The sequence below is a fragment of the Capsicum annuum genome, chromosome 2 (assembly GCF_002878395.1).
Source record: "Capsicum annuum cultivar UCD-10X-F1 chromosome 2, UCD10Xv1.1, whole genome shotgun sequence".
Lineage (NCBI taxonomy): Eukaryota > Viridiplantae > Streptophyta > Magnoliopsida > Solanales > Solanaceae > Capsicum > Capsicum annuum.
The window spans coordinates 71443398-71454879 of NC_061112.1; the positions used below are offsets into that span (position 1 = coordinate 71443398).

At 28.1% G+C, this 11482-nt stretch overlaps 1 protein-coding gene across 3 annotated transcripts in view; it reads left to right on the top strand.

The window, feature by feature from the left end:
- Positions 1 to 689: 689 nt before the first annotated feature.
- The window catches only part of LOC107858500 (homeobox-leucine zipper protein ATHB-40), a 19060-nt gene continuing 8267 nt past the window's right edge, over positions 690 to 11482 (top strand). Inside the window, exons 1-2 of one of the 3 annotated variants that reach the window (XM_047406340.1) lie at positions 690 to 878; positions 1828 to 1864. In XM_047406340.1, the coding sequence (XP_047262296.1) occupies positions 1846 to 1864 (19 nt within the window). In that variant the 5' untranslated portion in view covers positions 690 to 878; positions 1828 to 1845. Of the gene's footprint in view, positions 879 to 1251; positions 1865 to 11482 lie in introns of those variants that run through there. The other 2 variants (XM_047406341.1, XM_047406342.1) reach the window with 2 other exon arrangements.

Genomic DNA, 11482 nt, shown 5'->3' on the forward strand with positions numbered 1-11482 from the left:
AATGAAGTATCAAATTATTTATCTCAAGACTAGTATTTTATTCTGAAACTATTTATATTAGTACCTCACACCAAACTACGTTGTTGTCCAGAGTCTTAAAAGCACTGTCAGATCTTTTCATCTTTCACTAAATAATAGACAAGCAAGCTAGATACCTTCAATTGACGTATGTATGGGTCGACCCCCTATATCATTTTAGTTTTTATTTAGAGAGTTGATTTATTTAACTTTGGTGTAAATATACAACAACACACCCGTAAATACATAAGTGGAGTCTGATAAAAGTATAATATTCACAAATCTTATTTTTTTCTTTGTAGATAGTGATGGAGTCAAAAATTTAATAAAGATGTTAAGGATATACAAAATTAAATATACATACATAATAGCTAACATCTAACATTTATATGCCATATAATTTTTTGATAAAAAATATGCACCGAATCACCTTTTGTATAAGATGACTTCACCCATGCAGTGTGAAAAGATTGTTTCCGAATGATCATTTGGTGTAAATATATAAGTATTTTAAAATACACAAGATTTTGTATCGATATATTACGATCATATGATGTAATAGCTTAGGTAAGACTAGGAGGTTCAATGAACCAATAGTAACTTGAGGAACTTCCACGCTGATTTATTAGTTCACTCACATCGATCCACACATGTTAAAACCTCCACATAGCTAACCTAAACTAATCTAATCTAAATAGTAGTTTAAGGGGGCGGCTTGACTGGTAATTATCCATAAATAGTGGAAAATACCACCTAATTGCACCACAACTGTTACTTCCTCCTGCAATTCCAAAAGCTTTCTTTACTGCTGTCACGGTGCTCAGGTGTCGGATTCAAATCGCCTCCCTTTTCGTTTTCAAGTAAGTTATTTCATCCATGCTCACTTAGTTTTATGTCTATTACATAATAATTATTTTTTTATTTATTAAACAAAAGTCATTTTACTTTGCTTCGACCATCACAAAAATCAATATAACCTGATTTTACAATAATCTCATCGAAAAAATTATGAGGCAACCTTAATTAGTTCTTAACTTTAATTTAAGAGAATATAATATATGATTCATATATTGACCCTTTTTATATGTACCTTGTAAGATATTTTAAAATATTTAAATTAATTGCTTTGCAATTTCAAGTGAAAAATGAATATATTAAAGTTTCTTTTTTTGAGAGAAAAATAATTTTGATCATAACCAATTAATGGCCAATTATTTTACTTGGAGATTAATTAGCATGTGTATTTTATTTGGAGATTAATTAACATGTATACTTGGGAACACATAAAGTATTTTCTTGTTCTCAAAGTTAAAAAAAGAAATTTATTAATTAATTTCTTATTCTTTTTCACCTATTAAAATTGGCTATAAATAGCCAACACTTTCAAGAAAGAAAATCACAACTTAACATAGATATCCTCCTTCTCTTCTCCACTAACTTTCTCATCTTATTTCACTTTGTCTTTGGTTTTATAATAATCTTATTATTTATTTTCTAAGTTAAAACTTGTTGGTTTATAATTAATTTTGTTGATTCCTGTATTCTCTGATTAATTAGGGGAGACTTATTTAATTTCGGATATCCTCTAATTAATCAGGGAAGTACTTGTTTAATTCTGGGGAAACATTTTATTTTGTGGAAATAGTTTCTTAGGACAGTGCCTAGCACGACTCAAGCAATTTATACGTTACTTAAAATATTAGAATAGTGATTATTATTATTATTATTATTACTACTACTACTACTACTACTATTGATAATACTGATGTTGGTGTCGCTATGGTGTCGCTATGTTTGCTTCCATTCTAGTCAGTTTGTCAGAAGATTATGATACTGCAGAATTCAGGTATGAAAATAAACTTGGTTACATACCTAATAATAGTAATAAAATATTTATAAATGATGCATCTCAATGCAAGAGAATATGTGAAAGAAATGAAAATCCCGCTAAGTCAAAAATAAATTTGACTGAAACGGATGATGTAGTTGTTGCGGTCATTTCAGAAATGAATATTGAAACCAACGTGAGAAATTGGGCGGTAGACTTTGGTGTTACTAGGCACATTTGTATAAATAAAAATGATTTTGTATCATACACCCAAGTTGAAAAAGAAGAAGAAATTTTTTATTTTGGGACCTCGAGAACTGCTCAAGTTCTTGAAAAAGGCAAAGTTCTTCTCAAACTCACATCTAGTAAAAATTTGGCATTGAGTAATGTGTTGCATGTTCCTAATATTAGGATTAATTTGATTTCTGTGGCATTATTAGAAAAGGTTGGAATAAAGGTTGTGTTTGAAAACAATGAGGTCATATTAACTAAAAATAATATTCTTATTGGAAATGAACGTTGTAATCATGAATTATATATGCTTAATACTCATAATGATATTTCTAAAAATGTATTTATTTCTGCGTATTTGACTGAGACTATTTCTTTATGGCATGCTAGATTAGGACATGTTAATTTCTCTTATATAAAGAATATGCAATCACTTGGTTTGATATCTGGTTTAAACTCAAATAATTATGATAAATGTGAAATATGTGTTGAAGCTAAAATTAAGAAAAAGTCATATTTTTCAGTTAATAGAGAAACTGAATTATTATCTTTGATTCACACTGATTTGGGTGATTTAAAACAAACTATGACTAGAGATGGAAAAAGATATTATGTGACTTTTATTGATGATTTTTCTAGATTTACCAAGTTGTATTTGCTTAGAAATGAAGATGATACATTTGATGCTTTCATGTCTTATAAATCTGAAGTTGAAAATCTACTTAGTAGAAAAATTAAGAGAATTAGATCCGATAGAGGTGGAGAATATGTATCTTTAAATATTTTTTGTGAAAAAGAAGAAATTATTCATGAAGTAGCTCTGTCGTATTCACCTGAGTCTAATGGTGTAGCTGAAAGAAAAAATAGGACATTGAAAGAAATGATGAACTCTTTGCTAATTAGCTCTTGTGCACCTAATAATTTATGGGATAAAACTATTTTATCTGCATGTCACTTGCAAAATAAAATTCCTCATACTACTACTGCTGCTGCTGCTGCTACTACTACTACTACTATAATCTTCAATAATATAAAATAGAAAATACGTGTATAATATTATTTTTGTAAAGATTATTTTAATTCTTTAAAGATAAATCTACATGCTAAAGATAATTTTAAAATAAAACCTTTTTAATTTTGTCATCGAATAAGTATTGTCAAAAATTGTATAAATAATGTTATTGACAACTGTGTTAATAAAAGTCATAAAATATAAGTAATTTAGTAGATAAAATAAATTATTAAATATTTAATTTTTATATTTATCAATTGAATTAGTTAAAAAATATGTAATTTATCAGAAACTGAATATTATAATGAAAACTTCTAAGATAATTAATTGCTTAGTCAAACAATTAAATGCACAAAGACAAACTCAATAAATAGAGTAGTTTTATTATATTATTATGATATACCGAATGCAAAGGCTCAAGTGGCAAGAAAAGAAATTTGTGAAAAAAATAATTTTATCAACTACATGTCATAATCTTAGAGGAAAAAAAGTAACTTTATCAAAAACATATAGGGTTGCTTATCGGTTGGATTAGTTGGATAATTATGCTTGGCGGTTCGGCTTATTGGTTATTAGTTTTTAAATATACTAATCCGCTAGCTGCCCAATAAGATAATGGTTGGTTCGGTATCGGATTAGCAATTAACGGACGGTTATCGGATGGTGTAACGGATAAATTTAAGAGAGAATGAAATATCGAGCGATTATTGGTAGTTTCTTCATTTTTTCACCGACTAAGTTGTTTGTATACTATAATTGATCTATTTATCAATCTTTTAGGCTTTTTGAGTTTTGTTTGTGTAGTTATTTAATAGGTTAAAACATCGAATCAAATAAGAATTTTCTTTTAGACCTAAAATATATGTAGAAATATTTTTAATTACTGGATTGGCAAAAAAAAAATTAAAACTTTAATATTATTTGAATTTTTATGTTTTATATCAAACTTTGTGAAGGACACATTTGGGTTGTTTCATTTTTATTGTGGTCCTTTCTGTTGACAAGAATAATTTATGTTTTGGTTTAAAAATTAATTTCAGATTTTCTTTACATTTTAGGGAGTCTGACTGCACTTTATGGTTAGATGTCACAAGAAGTGTCACGTTATTTTCTAAACTAAGTGAATAGAATAATAAATGGAGTTTTATATGTTGGATTGACAAAAGATACATATATATCTAGGTGTAAAAATATAATTATAATAATTCTTAATGGGTTAACGGTTTACCCGATAAGAAAATTGAGTAATCCGTCCCCGCACCAATAAGACATTACTTATAAATTTTTTATCCATTCTCCAACCATTAATCCGATAACTCATTACCAATTAGCCAATAAACTAATTTTGCGGTTGGATTAACGATTATGGTTCGATTTTGAACAGCCCTAACAATATGTCACAATTTTAGAGGGAGAAAAGTAATTTTATCAACTACATATCACAATTTTAGATGAGAAAAGTAATTTGCCAACCACATGTCATAATTTTAAAGGATTTCTAAAAAATTAAAATTACCATAATCTTATCAATTACATGTCATAATTTTAGAGGAGAAAAATAATTTACCAACATATGTCCCAATTTTAGAGGATTTTAAGAAAATTAAAACTATCAAAGTGTCATTGTGGGGACTACCAAATTTTGGTATCCTCCCTTATATATAAGGATATAATTTTAGTTTCATAAAAATATTAACCAAATTTTTTTTATGAAAATAGTTTTTGCTGGGTAGCCTAATTTATTAAGAAATTGATATTCTTCCGTCATATAATTCATAAGAAAAATTGGATTGGGCACATATAAAAAGGGTCAAGATATTGGTAATATATTATATTCTCTTAAATTAAAATTAAGAACTAATTAAGGTTCCCATATCATTTTTTCGGTGGAATTATTATAAAATCCGATCATAGTGACTTTTGTGATGAACGGAGCAAAGTAAAATGACTTTTGTGTAATGAATGAAAGAAAAATAACTTTTATGTAATAGACACAAAGTTAAGTGATCATGAATGAAATTTACTCTAAAAATTACGTATTAATTCGATTATTAAATCAATATTAATTAACATGGATATACCCTTAAGAAAATTACTTATTCTAAAAAGTAGAATGTATTTTTATCAACTTAATCTCAATAAATACTTATTAAAAAGATATAGCTTTATACTCCTTTCATTTCTTTTTTACTTATCACAATTTTCTTTTTGAGAATTAAATTGATTGAACTTTGATCAATATTTTAAAATATATTTTTACTGTCATATTAATATAAGATGAATTGCAACTTATAATACTTTTTATATAGTTTTTTAAGATTCAAATTTTAATTTAAAAATAATAAATTAATTTAATTTAGTTTAGCTTTAAAAATTAATCAAATCGATACTCAAAAAACGAAACATGACTACTATTTTGGAACGAAGGGGATAGTAGTTTCTTGTTATGTAAAATACTTTTTATTTAAATAAGAATAAAATTAAAAAAACTATAATTAATATCTTCTTGATAATTAATGTAGAATATCACTTATTTTAAAACAAAGTGAATATAAAATACTCACTGTAAGATACTTAAGTACTAGTGGTTTTTAATCAAAGGAGAGTATTAAATTCACAATTTGAGACTTGAAGAACCTTTAGTATTCCATTGCGTCTGAGTTTTTTTTTTTTTTTTTTTAATTATTATTATTATTATTTTTATTATTATTATTATTATTATTATTATTATTATTATTATTATTATTATTATTATTATTATTATTATTATTATTACACACCAAAATTGACCCTAGAGATTTAAAATAGGCCAAATCCATCGATAACCCCTCAAACTTTTCTCTAAAATTTACTTAGGCCCCTAAATGAAGGCTTGTACCTATCAAATCCCTAAACCGCCCAATTTTGTTCTAATTGGGCCTTTTTTTGGCAATCAGCACATGCCATGATGTGACAAAAATGGCTAATTGAAAACTGACATGTGACATTGTGGTCCAATAATTATTAAAAATTAATTATAAAATTATTTTAAAAATAAAAATAAAATTATAAAAATTTTAAAAAAATGAAAATAAAAAAAGGCATTGAGGATCTAAATTATTAAAAAATAATTATAAAATTATTTAAAAAATAAAAATAAAAAATTGATTCTTAAAAAGAAATTATAAAATTTTTAAGAAATAAAAATAAAAAATGGCATTGAATCCAAATTATTAAAAATAATTATAAAATTATTTTAAAAATAAAAATAAAAAACTGATTATTAAAAAGAAATTATAAAATTTAAAAAAAAATGAAAATAAATAATGGCATTGAGGATCCAAATTATTAAAAAAATAATTATAAAAATATTTTTTAAAAAAAAAAAACTAATTATTTAAAAGAAATTATAAATTGATTTAAAAAATAAAAATAAAATTATAAAATTTAAAAAAATGAAAATAAAAAACTAATCCCCACCTTACACCAAGTCCCCCTCCCCCAGCGTTCATCTTCTCTCACTCCCCCCCTCCGCCCCACCCCCGCCCCTGGCATTCATCTTCTCTTCCCTCTGCGTTCATCTTCTTCCCCATTAAAGTGAACTTTGCTTCACTGTGAACCTCAAAAATACATACACACAAAATTTTTGTTTAAAATCTACTTCAAGAATTTAAAGGGGGTCTAGAAAAAAACATCTTTCGTAAAATTTTTCATAAAATGGTGATATTAATAAAGAAAAAAGTGATCTTTCTTGTAATTTTTCAACAAAAAAGTGATGTTTTTTGTAATTTTTCAAGAAATGGTGATACTAATGGAGGAAAAAAAAATTTAAATTTTGTTGGAATTGTTCAAGAAATGAGGATAATTATTGTGGATTAAAAAGAAATTGTTTATGTGAAGATGCGGGGATAGGGTGGGGTTGAAGACGATGAAGATGTGGGGTGGGTTGGGGTTGAAGACGATGAAGACACAGGGTGGGTTGGGGTTGAAGATGATGAAGAGGCAGGGTGGGGTGGGTTGAAGACGCAGGAGGTGGGGTGCTGTGAAGAAGATGATACCGGAGGGGGGTGCTTTTTAAAAAAAAAGATTAAAAAATTAAAAATTATATTAATAAATTAAAAATTATATTAATAAATTAATTTAAATATAAATTTTCAATTAATATTTTTTGGGGCTCAGTACCACTTGGTACCTTTCTATTGAATAATTATTCAAAAAAATGTGTCTCACGCGTTCTTAGTGAGTGGACAACACGCGGAGTGCCACATAAGCAAAAATTGCCCAATTAAAATAAAATTGAGCGATTTAAAGATTTGATAGATACAAGCCTTAATTTAGGAGTCTAAGTAAATTTTAGGGACAAGTTTAAGAAGGTATTGATGGATTTGTCTTTAAAATATCTGCCCCGTGGCAATATCCATGCCACATTACCCTCTATACACTCCTAGCTAGCTTGTTGCAGTGACCACATGACATGCATTAATATTCTTTGCTTTTATCCCCAACATTAAGTACCCACTTATTTTAAATATTTTTAAGTTAAAATTAATTTTTATGTTAAAATTAATTTTTAAGTATTTAAATATATTTAAAAAGTATTTATAAATTAAAATGTTAAAAATAAATTAAAAATCATAAGTTAGAAATCTTATCTTATAGCTTTTGACTTAAAATATTAAAAATAAGCTAAAAGCTATATGTTAAATTCTAGCTTATAAATTATAACTTATAAATCAAAAGTAAAAAACTAAAAGCCAATCCAAACAACTAATTCAGTGTTGCATCTTTCTTGGTTAGTTTTTTTTTTAAGTGATAGCACAGGAATATTAACATATACTGAGATGACTATATTATATTTAGGTCAAACCCATTGACAGCCAGCCCTCTAAACTTGACACCATCTTTCACTTTGGCACCTCAAGTGGACGTTGTTTACTTTGGCACCTCCTTTTCTTAACACATGTCTATGCTAATTTTTCCTTGATTTATCGAATTAACAAAGAAAAAAAAGAATGGTTAAACCAAGAATCAACTTCTTTAACCTTCATTAATGAACCCTTTTAAGTGAGAAATTTATAGCTATGACAGTCGTCGGAATTCTTTGGTGTCACCAAAATTTCCGTTTTCTTGAGCTTTATTGACATATTTTTGAGCCTTAATTTTTTTATAAAATTAGAAAAAATTAATTAACAAAAAAACATGGATATTGTTGAGATTTTACAGCCATGGAATATCCGAAGACAAGTTGTAATGAGTACTTAAGAATTGTTGGTTGTTGTAACGGCCTTATTTGTTTGCCTGATGATTATGATAAGTATAAGGATACTGTTGTGTTGTGGAAGCCTATTATGCGTTCACATGTGAAATTGCCACGACCAAATTTAGAGTTTAAGAAGGTTGGGTGGGGAAGACATTATTGGAGGTTTTTTTGTAATTATTTAATAAAAAAACATGTGTCATTAATTTATTGGACATAAATTCCATATATTTTAGTTTTTTTTTCAAAAAATAAAATAAAATTATAAGTGCATATAGTGATGTGGCAATTTAAATGAGTTGTCACAAATCAATTGGCCGTTTTATCCACGTTGGCAACGAGTGAGATACACGCAGCAGTGCTGATGTCGAAAGGTGTCAATAATGACACATTTTATGGTTAATTGAAATGCTAAAAGTGAACAATGTCCACTTGAAATGCCAAAGTGAAAGATGGTGTCAAATTTAGGACGCTGTCAATGGGATTGACCTTATATTTACGTGACAATTTCTGTCATACACGGCAGCCTGCTTGTGTTTCAACTTAGGAATATATTTAGTATATATTTCCTGCAATTTTTATAATGATATATTATGTTAGTGCAATTATAAACTGAAAGTTGATGAATATCTCTGAAAATACTTCTTTTATTATTATATGCTTGAATTGACCTGACCTTAGGCATCCCAATATGATTGTTTAGAATTTTGGCTTCATCTAAAGACGTTGTTATGTAAATTAAAGTTAGTAACTATGAAAAGGATTTGTTACTCGTAGTAGTCGCATTTATTACCTTATCTACCATCAAATTAAGGTTGTAGTATAGTGATAAGTACTCTTTCCTTTTTAATTAGAGATTATGGGTGTCGTCTTTGGTAGAGAACAATTTATTCTTCATAGTGAAATTTCTAGACCCGAATTCAAAGTAGTTGAACTTCAAAGCAAATACTGAATACCGAATGAAAACAAAGGGAAAAGATATCACCTTCTGATGATCAGCTCAATTGCTCTTTAAATTTAAGGAGTACTACTCTTTCGTTGACCAACTTTATCCAGCTTCCTAAGGTATAAAATGGTTGATGCAAGTCCCCATCAACAAAGCAAAAACCTTCTCAATTTAAGCAGTAGTGGATAAAGAGATTAGATGATCGTCAGACATACACATGCTTCTTCCAAGATTAATTAAGGTGTACGAAATCCATCTGGCATTCATCAATTGGTTCTTATCCTCTCAAAGATTAACGGCTGTAATGATTTTTTACATGATTAATAGTATAACTGAACTTATTATTGTAAACGGAGTACTATTTTTATCAGATCATATATCACATCATCATTACTTATTGATTGGGGAACTTTCATTAATAGCTACAGTTTGGAACATAATTATCATTAGTAGGTATAGTTTTCTTATTGGCGATTCGTAGGTACTTCCTCTTCCGATTCACAATAAGTGAATTGTTGAATTTTGACTCACATATTAAGAAAAAAAAAAAACATAAACCCTTTTCAAATTTTAAAACCTTAACAATGATACATTAATCTTAATACATATTTAAAGTACTTCTTCAATTAATGGAGGAAGCATTTCTAACTGATAAGCTGCAAGAAAGTACTTATAGAACTTTTAATTGAAGAAATACTTAAAAGTTGCTAATATAAAGTACTCGTTCAATTAATGGGGGACACAAGAAAGTTGCTAAACTGCTAATATAAAGTCCTTGAAACTCGACCAAAATTTTAATTAATGAAGGGTTAATTTGAAAAGATTTTCCAATATCTATCTTGAATTGTGAACAATTTAATTGTTTTGAACATTAAAAAATATTTCAACAATTCACTTAATATGAAACGGAAGGAGTACTGTTTTGAAAAAGTAGTTGTTAAGTTTCCTTACTTGAAGTATCAGTTCACTAATAGGCTATATCAGTTTGGATCACTCCATTTTTTCCCTCTTCAATTTTTCAAGTTATTGCTTGGATTGAAGACACATGTCATAGTTTAAAATTAATGATTGAGATTTAATTAGTTGAATAAATATTTTAACCATAGTTATCTGCTTCCATATATTTAGTTAGATTTGCTCCTTAAATATCGATTAGATCTTTAGGCTGCATTTGTTTTTATTAAGATTCAGACACCTGAATCTGAATGCATATCTGAATGATTAAGATATTATCTTTAGATCTGAAAACTGAATGGTTAAGACCATTTGTTTTTTAATATACAAATATGCAAAATTTATTTATTTGATATATAATAAAAAATATAATTCAAATAAAAATAACTATATATTAAAAATATTTAATTTAATATAATAAAATTATTATTTGATTGAAAAAATATATTTATATTTGTTAGTGATAATGGAGATGGATTGTAATGGTGGTGGCGATAATAATGATTGATGTTAGTGATTAGTAATGTTGGTGGTGATAGTTGTGATGGTAGAGATGTTTGGTATTGTAGTGATTGCTATGATGGTTTGATAATTGATAGTGATGGTGGTAGTGATGTGAAGTTGGTTGATGTTAGTAGTTAGAGGTGTTGATTGTGATAGCTTAAAAGTGAATGCATGATGGTTGATGATGTGTTGGTGGTAGTTGGAGATGCTGTTAGTTGTGACGGTGGAGATGATTATTAGTAGAGATATACTGTAGTGATGATGCTAGTTGAAGCAGTAATAGAGGTGGCGACACTGGTGACAATGGTGGTGGTGGTAGTGACCGAAGAATGTGTGGATGTTGATAATATATTAGTGGTAGTTAGCGGTGACGCTAGTTGTGGTGGATGAGTTGATAATAATTGGGATTGACCGATAGTGGTTGATGATGGTGATGATGTTAGTGATGTTGGCATTGGCGTTGGGATTGATGGTGGTGATAGCGGCGGATATAGTTCAAATAATATAGGTGGTAGATATAGTAGCGGCTGAAATAGTAGTTAGTAGAAATTATGATTGTGAATGATTGTTGTGATGGTGAAGGTGGTTAGTGGCGGTGGTGGTGGTTGGTGGCTTGGTGGTGGTTGACAATGGTGATGGTGGCAAAAGTGGTTAGTGGTGGTGACTGATAATTATGGATATAGTGGTGGTGAATATTATCCAATACAAAAATACTTCTTAATGATTAACACTTAATTCCAGAGCTGAATGATT